Below are 20,794 nucleotides of genomic sequence, written 5' to 3' on the forward strand. Positions count from 1 at the left end.
TCAACCTTAGACAAATATTAGTGTTTTCTTTTTTAAACTTTTTAAAAATTAAAAAGAAATAAAGCTTGGAAAGTTTTTGACAAAAGCATTTGCTGAATTCATGTTTATATGACTTTTATTTCACTTTTGATTTTGTACTGGTTGTTGTTAGTAAAAACAGATTTCATCATGAACAATGAACTTGCAGGAACCAAAAACCCCCCAACCTTTATAGGGTTAAAGAACTATGCGATAATAAATAACAGTTTACAAACAATTTCATGAAAAATATTAGACAATGCAGTCGAATAACTATCATACTGCTTTTTTATAAGTTTGAAGAAAGCTTAAAATTATACAGACTTACTGATATAAATAAGAATAAAGAATTTTCATCTATAAGATTAGTAATCATTTTTGGGTGTTTGAATTTTATAGGTACCCCATGCCGCATGCGGGAATGTTCTTAGCTTGGTTTAAAATTCTAAATTCAGTGGCTTCTATATTCTATTCTATTTGATTGTATATTTTATAACTGAGTCATGACCCTAGATTCCTGAGTCAAGTTGGGTGTTTAAATATATCTAGAACTGGGTCTACAAGGTCTAAGAGAAGAGAAAGTTTAAGATGTCTAATAAATTCCCTTGAGGAGTATATAATACACCACAAACAATCCTCAAGTCTCCAACAGACAAACAGCTTTCTATTTTTTAAATAGTTAAAATTTAATTTTGTTAGATGTGTGCATCTTTATATTTTTCTATCGCATGTTTTGCGCTCGGCAAATGTTCGGCCAGCTACCTGCAGACGGAAGTTTTTGAAAATAACAGAATAATCGGTTAACATACGGAGTATTTCAGATAATTAAAGGAAATCTCGGAAAACAAACTTAATTTTTTTAATAATTAACGAATAACTCGGGTAACAATCGCTAAAGTTTTTTAATGAATATGGGGAAACTCGTTTAACGAAAGACAAATTTTAAATAATTAAATGAAAACTAGATTAACTAATAATAGATTTTAAATAATTAAAGGAAAACTAGATTAACCAATGATATATTTTAAATAATTAAAGGAAAACTAGATTAACCAATAATATATTTTAAATAATTAAAGGCAAACTAGATTAACCAATGATATATTTTAAATAATTAAAGGCAAACTAGATTAACTATTAATATATTTTAAATAATTAAAGGAAAACTAGGTTAACCAATGATATATTTTAAATAATTAAAGGAAAACTAGGTTAACCAATGATATATTTTAAATAATTAAAGGAAAACTAGGTTAACCAATGATATATTTTAAATAATTAAAGGAAAACTAGGTTAACCAATGATATATTTTAAATAATTAAAGGAAAACTAGGTTAACCAATGATATATTTTAAATAATTAAAGGAAAACTAGGTTAACCAATGATATATTTTAAATAATTAAAGGAAAACTAGGTTAACCAATGATATATTTTAAATAATTAAAGGAAAACTAGGTTAACCAATGATATATTTTAAATAATTAAAGGAAAACTAGGTTAACCAATGATATATTTTAAATAATTAAAGGAAAACTAGGTTAACTAATAATATATTTTAAATAATTAAAGGAAAACTAGGTTAACCAATGATATATTTTAAATGATCAAAGGAAAACTAGGTTAACATTTGTCTTGACGGCAAATTCTAGATTTAACAGGTCTCCAATGAGAGGGGGTCTGCATGATAGTACTCCAATACTGATGAATTTTTTCGAGACTCTTATGAAAATAATAAATAATTATTTTTTGTCAAATCATATTCTCTTTCAGTTCGTTTCTTATTAACAATAAAATTGAATGTTGTATCTAAAAAGCAGCCCTAACTGCAGTTTAAGTAATTTGCCGCCAAACCAATAAGATGCAACGTCCGGCTATCAATGAAATATACTTAGTATTTGAATTCATGGTTATATTAAACATACATTATTAACGGCTGGCACGGTTAACAGCAAACTGCCAAGGTCTATGACTAACTTCAATTTTCAGATAATTAACGAAAATTTGGTATACAAAAAGAACATTTTAAATATTTAACGAAAACCTCGGATAACAACACTGAAATTTCAAATAATTAACGGATACTCAAGTAATGGACCTGAACAATTAACGAAATGCACGTTCAGTTTTTATCTAAAATCTAAATACTGGTTAGACAACCTGGTTGAAAAAGTACGTCAGACAACCTGGATGAAAAAGTACGTTAGACAACCTGAATGAAAAAGTACGTCAAACAACTGGATTAAAAAGTACGTCAAACAACCTGGATGAAAAAGTACCTCAAACAACCTGGATGAAAAAGTACGTCAGACCACCTGGATGAAAAAGTACGTCAGACAACCTGGATGAAAAATTACGTCAGACAACCTGGATGAAAAAGTACGTCAGACAACCTGGATGAAAAAGTACGTCAGACAACCTGGATGAAAAAGTATGTCAGACAACCTGGATGAAAAAGTACAAATGTCCCCAGTCCTACATGTCTGTGCGTGTGTCCGCTTGTCTAAATTAAACACTAAATTAACTGGTTAGACAACCTGGTTGAAAAAGTACGTCAGACAACCTGGATGAAAAAGTACGTTAGACAACCTGGATGAAAAAGTACGTCAGACAACCTGGATGAAAAAGTACGTCAGACAACCTGGATGAAAAAGTACTTCAGACAACCTGGATGAAAAAGTATGTCAGACAACTTGGATGAAAAAGTACAAATGTCCCCAGTCCTACATGTCTGTGCGTGTGTCCGCTTGTCTAAATTAAACACTAAATTCAAACTGACAATTTGAAAACAAAACTTAATAAACTAAAAGTAGCTGGACCGGAACTTCATGTCAACCTTAGACAAATATTAGTGTTTTCTTTTTTAAACTTTTTAAAAATTAAAAAGAAATAAAGCTTGGAAAGTTTTTGACAAAAGCATTTGCTGAATTCATGTTTATATGACTTTTATTTCACTTTTGATTTTGTACTGGTTGTTGTTAGTAAAAACAGATTTCATCATGAACAATGAACTTGCAGGAACCAAAAACCCCCCAACCTTTATAGGGTTAAAGAACTATGCGATAATAAATAACAGTTTACAAACAATTTCATGAAAAATATTAGACAATGCAGTCGAATAACTATCATACTGCTTTTTTATAAGTTTGAAGAAAGCTTAAAATTATACAGACTTACTGATATAAATAAGAATAAAGAATTTTCATCTATAAGATTAGTAATCATTTTTGGGTGTTTGAATTTTATAGGTACCCCATGCCGCATGCGGGAATGTTCTTAGCTTGGTTTAAAATTCTAAATTCAGTGGGTAGACTTTACAGGCAAAACTGGGTTCCCAATCTAGCTAGGATGCATATTTTACGGATGAATTAAAATGTTTAATACAATAATGTCTTCTGGATTACACGCATACTTGGTGCTGCAGGATTAATTAGACGGAAAAATACTTAAAGAAACTTAAAGAATGTTTTCATTTTAGAAATTCTAGAAATTTCAAGATACCAACTGTCACATGGGCCACCAAGCCTTAGACAAGAAAAGTAGAAAAAGAAAAGAAATATAAAGAATTAAGAATGAAAGTTTACTAAATCTTTATTTTAAACATTTATTTTTACATATTTACTTTTTCCAGTCAACATCATTATCAGTGGTTATTTAAAAATTCATGAAAAAAAAAACAATTTTAATATTTTAATGAGAATCGGAGAACTCTTTTTTCACATTAAAACACAAAAGAAAAGCAGCAGGCACAAAATTAGCCCAAAAAATTTTAAGATTCATTAGAAAACATTTCTATTTAAATAAGAATAAAATTAAACTAAAAGAAATCCTTAGAAAAAAAGGCTCAATCATCTTTTAAGCGAAAAAGGAAAAATACTGTGTTTTTGATTTTATTTTTATTAAAGGTGGATGTTTTGACATGATAATGGAACCTTGATAATGAAATATAATTTATTTTCTCTTGTTGTTAGAATTTAAAAAACGAATAGCTTGTTTTTTTCGGGGAGGGACAGAGTTTGATAGAAACACCTTTATTTTAATAAAGTGCAGACTTTATTTATAAGGAATAAGAAAACAGAATTTTTCTTTTGACTGTTTTGATTTCATAACATACTGTTTTTTCGTCAAACACAAAAAATATGAAACAAAAGATATTTTGGACAAATATATATTACCCCCCCTTGCATTTAGGCCAGCCCATTTCCTTTCATTTTTCATGAACAATTTTCAGATTTAACTTTTAAAAAGTAGAGATTAAATCAGAAAAGTCAGGCAACATGAGCTCGCAAAAGAAAGTGTCCAAAAGTAGCATCCCAAACAACACTACCCCCCTCCCAATTGATATTTTTCCATGTTTTTGTAAATTACTTTAGAATATTTCTAATTGATAATTCCATCAAATATTTTGTTTTCAGAAAACCTTTATACAGTCAATTAAACAACTCGAGTAATTATTTCAGATTTACATTTACGTTAATTCTTGTTAATTTCATTTGAATATTCATACTCATGCACAGATTAGGAGTAAAAGAAAACAAAATTTATAATTGAATTCATTAGAGGGCTTAGAATTGTAAAAGTCCGTATTTAGAAAAATAAACACATCGTCCAATATTATACAGACAGTATCATCTTTAGGAAGAATTATAATATAGTATAAGGCTTAAAAAACCGCCAAAAAAATCATCAAAAATAGACTAAAATTGGTTCAATCAATTTTAGATTGGGAAATTTTAATATCTGCAAATAATTTTGACACTTTGTGAGGAGTCTGATCAAATCCCTAGAAAACCAACCAAATGCTTTATTCTTGTGCAATATAATTAAGATTTTTTAAAAAGGACTATTTGCTTTTGAAAAGATATTGTTCATCCGATTTATAGAAGCATTAGGTTTTTGACAATGGAGTATAAGAGTAACACATCAATTCTAAAATCTTAATTTTAATCTTAATAAGGTAAGTAGAAAAATGTCCAATCTACTTATTGGACTTATTGGACTGATTGGTTTTGCACAGCATGCTTTTACTTTGTTAAAGTAGGTCTGCAGAGCTAGCCACTACTGATGAAACTGTAATGACGACCTTAAAAATACCTGAAAGCATCTTTTAGTTCTCTCTTCATTGTCTCGATATCTGGATCTTCAACCAGAAATGTGGCGCACAGCTAAATATTTATTTATCAAATAGACAGCGGGGTAATTTTAAGTAAATTGGCTGATTCACAATATTATCCTTTAATTCTTTCAGACAATTGAACACAGAATTTTCTGAAGAAGTTTCAGCGTTTCAGGAGTCGAGAGAGCAACCCGTCTAAATTCATGAAACAAAACTGTTTTAACAATTTAAGCCTAAGGAATATGTTGCGGGGAAAAATATTGCTTAACATCCTTCTTAAAAATGATTTATCATATTTACGTTAAAAAGGTTTTACAATATTTGACAATTCAAATATTTTATATTTTATATCAGTGGGTTTTCACGATCTATTAATGTCAAGAAGAGAAATCTGAAAAAGAGAAAAGATTGCTGAAACCTAGTATTGTTTAGTTAGAAAATACTGTCAGGTTATTTTACTCGTTAAATCGTTTCAATATTGAAATCCAATCCAGGTTTGGGTTACACGGTGGTAGGTGATTATACCAATATAATGAAGACGACTTTCGATTTAAATTTTGATTCATATCATGCTTTAATTGGCAGAGAAGGTCGTTAAATTGCTTTTATCCTTTTGTGCGGGAAGATTAAGATTACCCACCTGGCAAAATTCTCCAAATTCAATTTCTCCTGAACCGTCCTCATCAATCTCCTCCAGAAGTTCCTGGAGTTCCTCCTTGCTGGGACGGAATCCCATAGCACGCATAATTTCGTCCAGGTCGTCAGCTGATAGAAACTCTTGCTTTTTTGTGTCAAATAGATCAAAACAAACCTAAAATAAAAATAGTTAAACAATTATGGTCGATTTCTTAACATTAAAGGAATAAATGTTTTTTTTTAGCATAATTGCTTCTTCATTTTTTTGTTTTTAACTTTGCCAGAGGTTAAGCCTGTTCTACGCCGACTACGCGTAACTACTTTGGGATTCTTCCTCAGGATTACTGTAAACGAAACGCACATTAATCTTGAAAAGACGATATCTAGTGTCCTATCTGTTATTTTTATTAATCTATGTGAAAGATGAACTACAGTTAGAGTAACCCGACTTAAAATACAAACTGAAAAAAATTGTCTAACATTCAGAAATCTGTATTTTCATGAAATTGTCTCAGTATGATTCTGCTTCTTAGGTTTTTATTCGGCAGTATTTATTTAAATTTTTTGTCTTTCAATACTTGATTTTCAGGAATTTGTCAAGATATTGGCATAAAATCTAAATGTAGTTCGTTTTGATTTATTTTTCAAACTTTTGGAATTTGTTCTTATTTAACATTCAAATCCACATGTGTTTTCAACATTTACGTTGAAAAGATAATTAATCAGGCGAATTCACCTCAACATTATCTAGATTTTCAAAAACGGTAAAATTACTGAAATGGGTCTAAATAGAGATTTTTTGCATTTTGGGCTCATGAAGAGCCTGAAGAAGAGACATTGGGTAGTAAAAGTTATAACTGCTCTAGATCAGTATATATTTTTGAGATATATCCAAAAACCCAGGAAGGAGGGGGAGAGAACCTTCCCTCAATAGAAATAGGGTTATTACATCGGCCTCTAGAACTACACCATACCTTCAGGCACTTGATTTCATCCATGGCTAAACCAGTTGCCTCAGTGACATCATCAAAATCAATATCTGCGTACGGATCTGCTCTGGCCATGTCTGAAACAGAAAATACACTATCATACCTAACCTTTCTATTTATTGGTGGATATTATGTAAACTCTCTTTGCTCCCTTATTGGTCGGCATATCCAAGTGGTTTTCAGGGTACAAGAAGAATTATCTTACATTTTGATACTTCTGATGAAATCTTCCAAAATGATTCAATGCTAGACTTTTTAAATTGTTTTAAATCGCAATAATGGTTATTCAATTGTATAAATAACAGTTTAAATTCAATACTTTTACAAATTCATCGTTTTGTTGTTAAGATTTAATTTGTATTGTTCTTATTTATAGTAAATAAAATGCCTTGCTACCAGTGCATAATCTATCTTTTCGCTCAAATTTACAATGGGTGATCCAACTGTCCTACCTTTATAGTGCGGGATCTACTTTATTTTTCTAATTTACATTGCGTGATCTACTTTATTGTTATAATTTACAGTGCGTGATATAATTCAATATTTTTATTAAAGTGTTCAATTTGACTTATTGTCCTAATTGTAGTGCGTTATCTACTTTATTGTTATAATTCAAAGTGCGTGATATATTTCATTCTTTTAATTTACAGTGTTCAATTTGACTTATTGTCCTAATTGTTAGTGCGTGATCTACTTTATTGTTCTAATTTACAGTGCGTGATATATTTCATTCTTTTAATTTACAGTGTTCAATTTGACTTCTTGTCCTAATTGTCAGTGCGTGATCTACGTTATTGTTTTAATTTACAGTGCGTGACATATTTTATTTTTAATTTTTAGTGCGGGATTTACCTTATTGTTCTAATTTACAGTGCGTAATCAACCTCACTGTTCTAATATAGTGGGTGATCTACCTAATTGTTATAATTTACAGTGCATGATCTACCTCATTGTGCAAATTTACAGTGCGTGATCTACCTTATTGTTCAAATCTGCAGTTTGTGATAAACTTTATTGTTCTAATTTACAGTGCGTGATATACCTTATTGTTGTGTGTGTGAATGAGACCTACTACGGACTGAGGGGTTATTTCCCTATCTCTTTATCGGGTCAGGTCAGGAGCTCCGACCGGCAGCAATTCTATCTTTCTATCCNGTGTGTGTGAATGAGACCTGCTACGGACTGAGGGGTTATTTCCCTATCTCTTTATCGGGTCAGGTCAGGAGCTCCGACCGGCAGCAATTCTATCTATCTATCTATCTATCTATCTATCATATCTAGCTGTGTGTGGGAGGAAAGGAAAATAATAGTAAGATTTGCAATTGTTCGGAAACCCTATACTTAGGGTAAATTTTATCTGAGGCCGAATTTAAAGAATTTGAGCCGCGGCTTAAATTTAAGCCACGGCTCAAATATGATTGGTTTCACTTTAAATTGTTTTTAAATTTTCAAGATTTAGGCCGCAGCTCAATAAAAACCGGTTTTGGGGGGATTTGAGATTCATTAAATTCGGACACAGTTTATGGAAAATCCGGTTTTTCGATATTTTTTTAATTTATTTTTTCTACAAATAAATATTGTTAGATATTTTTAAATTCTGATTTTTGTGAAAATTTTACGTAGCAAATTCGGCTTTAAAATGAGCAATCAAATTTTGACACCTATGTGAGTATGTTTCACTTGAAATCCCCATTGAATAAACTTTCAGACGTTAAGCTTGTGCCGCCCTAAGTTTGACGTTGCAGCTCTTTACTGTATTCTCTGTATTCCATGGACCCCTTTATATTACCTGTATACCCTTATCCCTTGCAATCCTTTGTATTTCTTGTATATCCTGTATCCTTTGTATCCCTTGTATATCCTGTATCTGGTAGTTCTAAATTAGATAAAGAAAGCTTGATGCAAGATATCTATTATTATACTTAAGCCCTCACCCTCGCTCTCATATACAAGATAATCATATATATTAGAACAAGACATTCATATCTATGTTGCGTATTGCCGGCCAAACGGCTGACTTTTTTTGTGGACACTCATGGAGGTGTTATAGGCTAAAAAATCGAATTTTTTTCAAATCAAAATATAGTAAATATTAGAAATTGTTGTTTGTCTTTTTTTTCCTGGTAATGATGAAATCTTTTGAGATAAGGGACCACGCCTTTGTCACAAGTTCAGATTTTCTAATCCACATAGTATTCGCAACCTGATGGTGGTTAACTACGATTAATCAATCTATCAGAATTCATAGTTTGAAATATCTAAGGTCTTCGAAATTTGGTTGTCAAGATATAGGAATTAGAAAAACAATGTAAGCCAATTATTTGCCTTTTTAAAGTAAACAGTTCTTCGGTAATAATTTGAATGCAGATTCCCACTCTAAATTGTTGCGGATTTTTTGTTATATCTCATCATTCAATNGTAGTACATTTGAATTTCCGAGCCGGGTCAACCTTTCCGGTCCCGGTTTGTACTGTATCACCCGGACATTAGGTAAATGAAGCAGACACAATTAATAGGACTAGCTGGTGCAACAAGGTTGACGCGGTCAGACTTTAGTTTGATTCTACTTTTAATAAAGGGTCAGAGGTGCGTAATTATTGTTATTAAATCAGTATGCCACTTCCTGCATTTACGTCTGCAGTCTATATATTATTTCTTCTGGATTTTTTATTTAAATGCCAAATCTTGTTTGTTTTTTCTTTAAGGCACTTCTTGTTTTCACGAGAAAACCCACCTTTCTTTACCCCCAACATGAACTGAACACAACTATAGTATTTCCTATACCATATATATTTGCAACCTGCTGGCGTAGTCCTTTGACAAACTAAGAATCTTGCTAGTTCCAATACCTAGGTTCAAAGTATTGAAGATTTACACCATCAGAGGTTGAAAAAATATTGGGATCACCATAGTTTGAGTAGAAGTAAATATTTCCATTTACTGATAGCGCTGATATAAGGTTTCATCTCTCTAATTGCTCTAATTGGATAATGATAAAAATAGATGTTGCCGTCATTCTATTTCTATTGGTTTAGAATAGACACCAAACACATGGCTGAACCCTGATTGGATCAGGCGCCAATGGACCGGCATGTGTCCTCTAGCCTTGTTATTTCGTTTAGTAAGGTTGAGTAATAGGCTATATGTGCTAAACCTGTTATACAGGGTTACCCACAAAGGATGGGACTTCAGCGACGACCTCACCAAAAAAAAAATTGATTTCTTTGGAGATTAAAGATTTTTTCGAATTTTTATATATTTTTTGAAAACAAAACAATACAAATTTTCAAAACAATTTCATTTAAAAAAATTGGTATCGCAGATTTTTATTTCAATATTTCAAAAATATTTGGAATTTTTTTTTCACATTTCATTTTTTTATGCCTAAAATCTGAAGAAAATAAAATTGCAAAAAACGTTTTCAAAAACAACAATAATCCCGTTTTTTTCGATTCACCCTGGATGTTTTGCAGAAATACTTAAATTATCCTTGAAATTTTCAAATTATATGAATTTTAGGTATTCATTAAAGTCTCATCATTTGTTGGTAATTCTTTATATTTTACTAAAATTTTTTTTTTTGGAAAAAATAATGGATTAATTTATAATGTTTCAAAGTTCCAAGCTATTTGTAGTAGACACCAAATCATTATCTGGTCTATATATTCCATAAAGGGAGTGACCGGCAATCTATGGTAGTTAAGGCAGTAGAAATTTTGTAACTTTTCCTAAATACCCATACTTTTTCCTGTTACAAACTAAATTTTTATTTTGACCCTCTCTCAAGCATATTCTGGTTTTTAAGTACCCCAGCAGGGATAAGGTTAAAACGTTTTATATGTCTCAAATGAATCCTAAAAAATTTCTCCACAATACTATATTCTCCGTTCAACTACAATGCCGTTCACTCCCTTTAAACAAGTTTAAACCTAACACCTCTGCAAAATACCTAAACATATGTCCCAGTATACATTAAACATTCGATTTTATAGCAGATCACATCTAGTTATTATGTATTAAACACAACGTTAATATACAAACTAAGTTCATTTTTTGGCAACATTTTAAAATAATTTATTTTTTCAATTTCTGTTGAAATAACAAAAGTGGCAAATTAGCTATTTGATTTACTGAAATCTTATTATTAAAATATGAAACTTAATAAAGTTTTCTCTTAAAATTATAAGTCTGCAATCAAATTCACTTTTTCTTAAATCTATTCATTTCTTTTTAACCAGTTTTTGCCATGAATTATATTTGATTAATTTTGGAAATGACTCGCAAAAAAATCCTAATCCGTTTCAAAAAAGCGTTTTAGGGTTTATAGAGAATACATTTTCTGTTTCGTAAGTTCCTGTAAAGTTCAATTTGAATTAACAAAAAGTTAGGAATTGCGTATTGTCAGACGACAAAAGAAATTTCATATGTTGAATAAAAAAGTCATTAGTAGAAAATGAGTTTTTAAGAATCATTCCTATCTACGAATATATAAAAAGTCATTAGTAACAAATGAGTTTTCAAGAATCATTCCTTTCTATCGAATATATAAAAAGTCATTAGTAGCAAATGCGTTTTTAAGAATCATTTCTTTCTATCGAATACATAAAAAGTCATTAGATGCAAATGAGTTTTCCAAAATCATTTCTTTCTATCAAATATCTATATATATGTAAGGGTGTTTGTATCCAATAAACCTCAAAACGGCTGAACATTTGAGAATGATTTAAAATGGTGATCTTCAGAGCAAGAAATTAAAAGCCCTAAAAGGTCTAGGCTAACCTATATCTGTACAAATCACTCACCAGCACCGTGGAGTGATTTTTAGACTTGAAAGTTATATTTATGATCGCATTTTGTCTGAAAAGGATTGTCATTATGATGATGGAATTACAAAACTAGATTGAACAAGTACCTTTAAGAAAATTTGACGGAAAACCATTTTATTTAAAGATACTGCATATATGTCATGTTTTCAACATATACAATGTACTTTAAAGGAGGTTTTTATGGCCGCTAGGCGTCTCTACTCTCGATGCTTCTGGAATTCTACATTGAAGAGACGCCAACGACACCTAGTGACAAAAAAATCGTTGTTTAAAGTGCATCTTATATGAAAAAAGTAAAAAATATTATGAAATATCAACTATATACAGATGCGTCAAAAAAATATCAATGATTATAGGTTGTATAATATCTGATATAATATAAAATATATATATTATATTTGTTATGAATTAAATTGATTTTTACAATCTGATTCAAATTTTTCAACTTTCTGAATTTGCATGGACACGCTAAGATCTTTCTCCTTATAGACAGATAGAAGTAAGATTATTAGCGATCACCATCGATAATTTTTCGCCGTAAGCCTATACCCCCTTCCATTTTTCGCGAACACTCCCTTTAAAAAAAGAAAAAGGATATCACTTGATTTAGTTTTCAATAATTACTGCCAGGTTTGAATAATGAAGAATGAAAAATTATCGTTCGTGATCTTTTAGCCGCCGAGGAATTGCAAAAAAGTAAAAATATTCTGGATCAAGAACGTGACAGTCCTGCCTGGGCTATAGTTTAATGTAAACAATCTTTCATCATAATACTAAATTAATATTAGATTTACTTGAGATTTTGGTAAAATTCCTAACAGTTAGGAATATTTTTTTTGGACAAACATTGATACCCATATAGTTGTGGAATAGGAACACGTCTTTTAAACGTAAGAGTCAAGAAATTATTAACAATAAAAATTTAAAAAGAATAATATGCTTTGATTTTGTCTTTTAAAACTTATAGTTGCAATCCTCAAAATCAGTAAATTCTTACAACATCAGCAATTGAGTCTTATACTACTAACTCAAATTGTCTAATCCCTATATTTATATGTTCCCTAATTGTGTAAACCTTTGATACTTCAAAATTCTATTATTTAATATAACAGAATTTACAGTTTGCAATATCTAAGGTCTACGACATTGTTCTGCAAAGGTATTGGCATCATGAAATCAGAGTTTGAGACCAAGAATCAATTTGTTTGCCATAAACCGACATTTTTTTTCAAGTTCTGAGCTTGTGCTATTTTGCAAAGGGATTCGACTAATTTCTCAGTCAGTTCAACAAGAGAAGGCGTTTTTTACCCATAGCACTTCATATAAAAACTAACCTGGAAACCCAGCTTTTCCGGGAAACTATACCTTCTTTAGAAAAATTAACCCAATAAACTTAAAAATTGTAAACCACACTAAAGAACGTTTATCGTGGTTCTACGGAGTTCCCTAATCAAAATTTGAGGCAAATCGGTCAAAGGGTTTATGATATATTATTGGACAATAGACATCCAAACACTGATTACTTCTTTTATATGTATAGATTCTAAACTTGTGCCATTTTTTTCATTTTGTCATAAATAGAGATTTCTGTATCATTGTCCAAATTCCCAAACATTTTGGGGTACAACACATTTTCGATTTGGTCCAGTTTCATTTGTTTTCAGTATCCGGTTGATAAATAGCTTTCTATGAAATGGCAAAAAAATTAACAATTCTTCTTTTTTCGGTTCATTTATTTCTACTATTATTTAGTCTGGTGTTTATCCTTGCAGCTGGAGGTATTTAAAGACAATTAAAAGAATTTGAAATTGCTCTCCTAGCGCCCTGTTTTAGAGGGTTATACGTGAACCAAGGGATGAAATAATTCAATTGTTCAAAACTGGGCCAGTTTTCACACGTAAGCAAACAATTTTGCATTTTTAAAACTAAAAAAGATCAAACAAATACAAAACATGAAAAAGGTTAATGAACAATACAATATGATGGGTCAAAGAGTAAAAATTTAATTTTGCAGATTCTTCTACCCTAACTTTAAATCAATATAGAGATTTTAAAAAATAACATGATCTTAATTTTTTAACCAAAAATTTGAAGAGAAAAAAATGTAAAGATATAATTTGAAAAAAATTATTTGAATTTAATAATTGAATATTTACTAAAATATCCCGAATGCAGAATGTAGAATATAATTACCCCTGCAAACCGACACAAACGACTATACGGAATACATTTGATTTTTACTTTGGAGCAAGAAATCTTTGAAATCTCAAATTCCCGGATTTTCTACTTTTCCCTTTCTTTCCAACTAAATCTGTCTTCTCATCTGTCTATTCACATGAGAGGGGGGTCCGGGTGTATAGTAGGAGGGTGAGGGGGGCATTTTCACAATACGCCAATTAACAATAACTCTTTAAGGAAGGCAAAATTATATGATTTATTTTAATTTTCATTAAAAAAATTAATTTTGAAAAACAGATGGAATTAACAGCTCAGTACTTATATTGTCACCAAATTGTCTCTTTTAATTTTGCAATGTCTAGTTAATTCAGAATTAGTAATAGATAAGAAAGAATATAAATTGTTATCTACAACTATAAAAAGTTCAGTGTCATCCCACAAAATTCATTCAGTTTTCAGCTAGAATATATTTGATTCTTTTTCGAGCTATTTCTGTAAAATGTAGAAGTGAAAGTTATTAAAGGAGTGCTTACTGCTTATGCTTTGCACCCTTTTTAATTATATCCTAGGTGGTCAATTTCTTCATGTTTAACCCTAATGGCTGGGGGCCTGAATATAATCNTAAATAAACTTTATAAAATGAATTTGGTGAATAAAAACATCATTTGATTTATAGTCATAACGGAAAATTATCGTTTGTAAAGTGAAAGGCATAGGTTCTATGTGAAATTATTATTGGTCAATTATGATAGCAGCCTATTTCATAATTTGGTTTTCTTTTAATATTAATTTCAGATTTTCTATAAAATGATGTTCCAGGGCCCAATTGGTTATATAGCACAAATATGTGAAGTACACCTGTAGTATGGAAACAGTACAACAAAATGACCGTTTTACACTTTTTTCTAGTAAATTCCACTCTAATATATATTCTATTCTCTTATGCAATTAATGCACTTTTGTACTGTACACATGACTAACAACAAAATCAACCTGTTCCAAGAAATTATATTTATGATTATACATTTTCAGAATAATATGAAGAAAGCAGAACTTAGGTAAGTAATATTAGTTTTCTCAAATTCTCGACAATTTGCAATATTATAATTGAACAAATTGGCATTTTTAGTATTTACCCCCCAAAGTTCAAATCTACTCCATTTTGTTTTTGAGTGTGTAAATTCCAACGAGTGATGATATACGCTAATCCACAACTCCTTTATCGTGAGAAGGATTCCATTTTCACAGGAATACCTACATTTACAGTCTTTTACAGAGCAATATTTCATCGTTAATAAACTGTTCTGAGAAAATTAGTACAATTCAAGATATAAATCCTCCCCCTACAATTTTGATCCGAAAGCGTACTGCATATTTTATGTTTGTACTGTATGAATAGGCCATAATCTCTTAATATCTTTTATCAGTAAATTATCCCAAGTGTACACTCAGGCCAATACACACGGAGAGGTAGCTAAGATCCAGCCCCCTGGTAAATTCATGATTTATAGCAAAATAAAAGTTTGAGTTTGCGACCTCGTAACTCCTCCAGTTCCGATTTTACATACAGTAATAACCAGAAAACAATGTTAGGAAGACGGCATTATAACAGTAATTAAGTGTATTTGATGTTGTTACAAGACACATTGTCTGGTTTGCCACCTATTAGATAACTAATTTAGTGAGATAAGTCTGTTTTTAGTGTTTACACTGATTAATTGCTGTGTTTCATACTTAATTCTTAACCCTGTAGTTTTTTTTATATAACTCAAAAAGTATTGGTCTGAGGCTGTTGAAATTTTCTGACTTTTCTTACATACCCACAGCCCTCCCTTTAGGCCTAAAACCGGGCTTTAATACTAACTGCCTGAGTCCTCAGGCACACTGCCTGAATGACTGCTTTTGCCNTTTCTAATTTACCCATGCCCCTCACTTAAGGCTAAAAGCTCGGCTTTTATATACATACTGCCTTAGTCCTCAGGCATATCTGCCTAAATGCCTTGTTTTACCTATACCAGCCTAAATCTATATTAAGACCTATTTCCATTCATTGAATTTCACAATTTGCACATTTTAAGTTTTTATTAAATATTCATTATCTAGATGATAAATGTTTTAAAGCAGGGTACATGAAAATAAACAAAAAATATAACAAGGAAGTTTTGGCACAACTTCTTATTAAAGAGAGAAATAATTAAACGAGTGAGCTAAGCTGCGTTTTTAATCAGAAATCCACACGAGGCATTTGACATTTGGTTAATAGTCCCTTTAAGCGTTGAATTATGAATTCTCTTTAGTATCACAATAGTTGAAGTTGTAAAGGAGTTAGGGGTTTCACCATCTCAGGTCTCAAGGATTAAAAACAAAACAAAAAACAACAAAACAAGTTGATGTCAACTCGCAAAATAAATAAAACTTTCACAACATTTCTGTATCTCCCTCGGATGATAGATTAATTTTTGTTGTTATTATCTCTTGAAATTCTATAAGGAATCTTTTGCTTATATTTCTGCAGAAGCTGTAAATATCAAAAGAAACAAAGAAACAATAAATCAAAATAATGTCGCCAATTTTCACCTACTTTAGTTTCAAACAACATCTTCATTTGAAATCTTACCAAGTCTTTTTACAAAACAAAGTAGATATTGAACAAATTTTATTTTTATTTTTGTATCGTTGAGGCTGGAGGAATACCGTCCATCACTAACTTTTGCTTTCTCTCATCTTCACCCTTCGCCAGCATGCTCTGTTTCAAGTTCTCATTTAGGAAGGTGGCAGCTGCAGGGGCTACATTGTCAGGTAAACATGTTGCAGGGGCTAAACTGTCTGTTAAACATGTCGCAGGGGCTACATTATCAGGTAAACATGTTGCAGGAGCTACACTGTCTGTTAAACATGTTGCATGGACTATACAATGTGGTAAACATGTTGCAGGGGCTACACTGTCTGTTAAACATGTTGCATGGACTATACAATGTCAGGTAAACATGTTGCAGGGGCTACACTGTCAAGTAAACATGTTGCAGGGGCTACACTGTCTGTTAAACATGTTCCAGGGGCTACATTGTCAGGTAAACATGTTGCAGGGGCTAAACTGTCAGGTGAACATGTTGCAGATGCTACACTGTCAGGTATACATGTTGCAGGGGCTACACTGTCAGGTAAGCATGTTGCAGGGGCTAGATTGTCAGGTAAACATGTTTCAGTGGTTACACTGTCAGGTAAACATGTTGCAGGGGCTACACTGTCTATTAAACATGTTGCAGGGGCTAGATTGTCAGGTAAACATTTTGCAGGGGCTACACTGTCAGGTAAACAAGTTGCAGGGGCTACACTGTCTGTTAAACATGTCCCAGGGGCTTGATTGTCAGGTAAACATGTTGCAGGGGATACACTGTCAGGTAAACATGTTGCAGGGGCTACACTGTCAGGTAAAAATGTTGCAGGGGCTACAATGTCAAGTAAAAATGTTGCTGGGGCTACACTGTCAGGTAAACATGTTGCAGGGGGTACACTGTCAGGTAACATGTTGCGGGGGCTACACTATCTTTTAAACATGTTACAGGGGCTACACTGTCTGTTAAACATGTTGCAGGGGTTAGATTGTCAGGTAAGCATGTTGCAGGAGCTACACAGTCAAGTAAACATGTTGCAGGGGCTACACTGTCAGTTAAACATGTTGCAGGGGCTACACTGTCAGGTAAACATGTTGCAGGGGCTGCACTGTCTGTTAAACATGTTGCAGGGGCTAGATTGTCAGGTAAACATGTTGCAGGGGCTACACTGTCAGGTAAGCATGTTGCAGGGGCTACACTGTCAGGTAAACATGTTGCAGGGGCTACACTGTCAGGTAAACATGTTGCAGGGGCTGCACTGTCAAGTAAACATGTTGCAGGGGCTACACTGTCAGGTAAAAATGTTGCAGGGGCTGCACTGTCAGGTAAACATGTTGCAGGGGCTACACTGTCAGGTAAACATGTTCCAAGGGCTACACTGTCAAGTAAACATGTTACAGGGGCTACACTGTCAGGTAAACATTTTGCAGGGGCTACACTGTCAGGTAAACATGTTGCAGGGGCTAAACTGTCTGTTAAACATGTTGCAGGGGCTAGATTGTCAGGTAAACATGTTACAGGGGCTACACTGTCAGGTAAACATGTTGCGGGGGCTACACTGTCAGGTAAACATGTTGCGGGGGTTACACTGTCAACTAAACATGTTGCAGGGGCTACACTGTCAGGTAAACATGTTGCAGGGGCTACACTGTCAGGTAAACATGTTGCAGGGGCTACACTGTCTGTTAAACATTTTGCAGGGGCTAGATTTTCAAATAAACATTTTTCAGGGGCTACACTGTCAAGTAAACATGTTGCAGGGGTTACACGGTCTGTTAAACATGTTGCAGGGGCTTGATTGTCAGGTAAACATGTTACTGAGGCTACACTGTCTGTTAAACATGTTGCAGGGGCTTTATTGTCAGGTAAACATGTTGCAGGGGCTACATTGTCAGGTAAGCATGTTACAGGGGCTACACTGTCAGGTAAACATGTTGCAAGGGCTACACTGTCAGTGTTAGAGTCGGCACACGCTAAAAAGCTCACTGTATGTAAATGAAATATAGAGTTTTATTTTCTTTATTCACACTCTTTCTATCCACATATTCAGCTTCAGAACGTACTAGTATAAGTAGTTGATAAAATAACTAGAAACAATAAGAATAAAAAGTTTAAGACAGTAAATTCTAAATAACCATTTGTTGTTAACATCAATAGACTCAATAGTTATTTGGTTAAATCATAATCAATAATTTATCAACTCTTAGACCTAATAGTTCAGATAATACGAGTTACTTCAAAGCGAGCCTTGCCAGGACTAAGGCGTAAAGTAACTCAAATAAATCTTTACTTAAAAAGGAATACTATATGTGTAGGAAAAAAAATCCCTACATAAACATAATTCTTCTTGTACCATGAATACATTCTACTGTACTTGGAAAGAATTTTTACCCCTGGCTGACAGGTATATCTCTGAAACCTTGTCTAGTCTAACCAAGAATGCAATACAGGTTGCTTCAAAAATATTAAAATCTCTTCTGCATATGCAAAGTCCAAACAGTCAGGTAAACATGTTGCAGGGGCCACACTGTCAAGTAAACATGTTGCAGGGGCTACACTGTCAGGTAAACATGTTGCAGGGGCTACACTGTCAAGTAAACATGTTGCAGGGGCTACACTGTCAGGTAAACATGTTGCAGGGGCTACACTGTCAGGTAAACATGTCGCAGGGGCTACACTGTCAGGTAACATGTTCCAAGGGCTACACTGTCAAGTAAACATGTTACAGGGGCTACACTGTCAGGTAAACATTTTGCAGGGGCTACACTGTCAGTTTAACATGTTGCAGGGGCTACACTGTCAGGTAAACATGTTGCAGGGGTTAGATTGTCAGGTAAACATGTTGCAGGGGCTACACTGTCTGTTAAACATGTTGCAGGGGTTAGATTGTCAGGTAAACATGTTGCAGGGGTTAGATTGTCAGGTAAACATGTTGCAGGGGCTACACTGTCAGGTAAACATGTTGCAGGGGCTACACTGTCAGGTAAACATGTTGCAGGGGCTACACTGTCAGGTAAACATGTTGCAGGGGCTACACTGTCAGGTAAACATGTTGCAGGGGCTACACTGTCAGGTAAACATGTTGCAGGGGCTACACTGTCAGGTAAACATGTTGCAGGGGCTACACTGTCAGGTAAACATGTTGCAGGGGCTACACTGTCAGGTAAACATGTTGCAGGGGCTACACTGTCAGGTAAACATGTTGCAGGGGCTACACTGTCAGGTAAACATGTTGCAGGNAAAATGGCATGGTCAAGGGCTTTTCAAAAATGTATAATTTTTTCATTTTTGGGACAAATTTTTTTTTGCAAGCATTTTTACTATATGACTGGATTTTGCGATAACACTCTGCCTGCGACTGCAAAGAAAATAAGAATTATTAGAAACTATGAAATAAAAATTATTCCCATCTTTAAAGCGGACAAAAAATATGAGTTTAATAATAACAGACCTATAAGTATTCTTCCAGATTTGAGTAAGCTACTTGAAAAAATTGCTGCAATACAAATGTTTAGATATCTTAAAAAGTTTAACATCTTTTACGAGCACTAATATGGATTCAGACCTAAACATAACACAAATCAACCACTTTTGCACTTAATGAATAAAATGAATCTAAACCAGAATTTACTCTTGGACTATTCCTAGACTTAAAGAAAGCTTTTGATTGTTGTGATTTAGGCATACTTTAAAAAAACTAATTCATTATGGTTTCAAAAATGTGGCCAACACCTGGTTTAAAAATTATCTTGTTAATAGAACTCAATATGTATGTATAAATAGAGTTTTTTCAATTATAACATGTGGTGTTCCTCAAGGAAGTGTTCTAAGGCCCCTGCTGTTTCTTTTTTATATAAACGATTTGCCCCTAGCAACATCTTTTTTTACCATACTCTTTGCAGATGATACTAGTTTTTTAAAGTCATCTCCTGACATTGCAAGCCTAATACTTGATGCAAACACTAAAAAAAAGCAGCAAAATTGTTTCAAGCAAATCGTTTGTACTTGAAAGGATTGGTAATGACTGTGTGAACAAATATTTCAAATTTGTTGGACTTAAACTTGACGAATTTTTAAACTGGGATTTTCAAATTGAACATATCTCGAATAAAATTGCTAGCTCAATCTTTCCTTTGTCTCAAATTAAGAATACCTGGGGGGTTATAAATCCACTGGAGGGATTCAGTTATCCTTCCTAGGGGTTTAAAATTCCACTGGAGGGATTCAGATATCCTTCCTAAGGGTTTATAATTACACTGGAGGGATTCAGATATCCTTCCTAGGGGTGTATAATTCCACTGGAGGGATAAAGATATCTTTCCAGGGGGTTTATCATTCTTGTTAACCTTCCATACTTCTCATCCGTCTTTCCCTTTAGTTTATACTAATTTTTTTTCATCCTGTTCAGCCTGGATAT

At 32.8% G+C, this 20,794-nt stretch overlaps 3 protein-coding genes across 3 annotated transcripts in view; 1 reads left to right on the forward strand and 2 right to left on the reverse strand.

The window, feature by feature from the left end:
- Nucleotides 1–7,889, reverse strand: part of LOC111703910 (troponin C) — a gene marked incomplete at its 3' end in the record, with an annotated part of 8,579 nt that extends 690 nt beyond the window's left edge. The window contains 4 exon segments of the mRNA XM_023475998.1: nucleotides 5,112–5,182; nucleotides 5,774–5,944; nucleotides 6,744–6,835; nucleotides 7,801–7,889. Coding sequence (XP_023331766.1) covers nucleotides 5,112–5,182; nucleotides 5,774–5,944; nucleotides 6,744–6,833 — 332 coding nt within the window.
- Nucleotides 7,890–14,800: 6,911 nt separating this feature from the next.
- On the forward strand, nucleotides 14,801–17,583 carry LOC111703900 (acrosomal protein SP-10). The gene is made up of 4 exons (XM_023475987.1): nucleotides 14,801–14,820; nucleotides 16,060–16,108; nucleotides 16,444–16,561; nucleotides 16,759–17,583. Exons 1-4 carry the CDS (start codon nucleotides 14,801–14,803, stop codon nucleotides 17,124–17,126), a joined length of 555 nt encoding a protein of 184 aa, XP_023331755.1. The 3' UTR covers nucleotides 17,127–17,583.
- Nucleotides 17,242–19,068, reverse strand: LOC111703901 (keratin-associated protein 10-1-like). The gene is made up of 2 exons (XM_023475988.1): nucleotides 18,876–19,068; nucleotides 17,242–18,350 (listed from the first exon to the last, which is right to left on the reverse strand). The coding sequence occupies exons 1-2, from the start codon at nucleotides 19,066–19,068 to the stop codon at nucleotides 17,242–17,244; spliced, it is 1,302 nt and encodes a 433-aa protein (XP_023331756.1).
- Between the last annotated feature and the right edge of the window lie 1,726 nt (nucleotides 19,069–20,794).

This window comes from Eurytemora carolleeae, unplaced genomic scaffold (genome assembly GCF_000591075.1).
Source record: "Eurytemora carolleeae unplaced genomic scaffold, Eaff_2.0 scaffold557, whole genome shotgun sequence".
NCBI lineage: Eukaryota > Metazoa > Arthropoda > Copepoda > Calanoida > Temoridae > Eurytemora > Eurytemora carolleeae.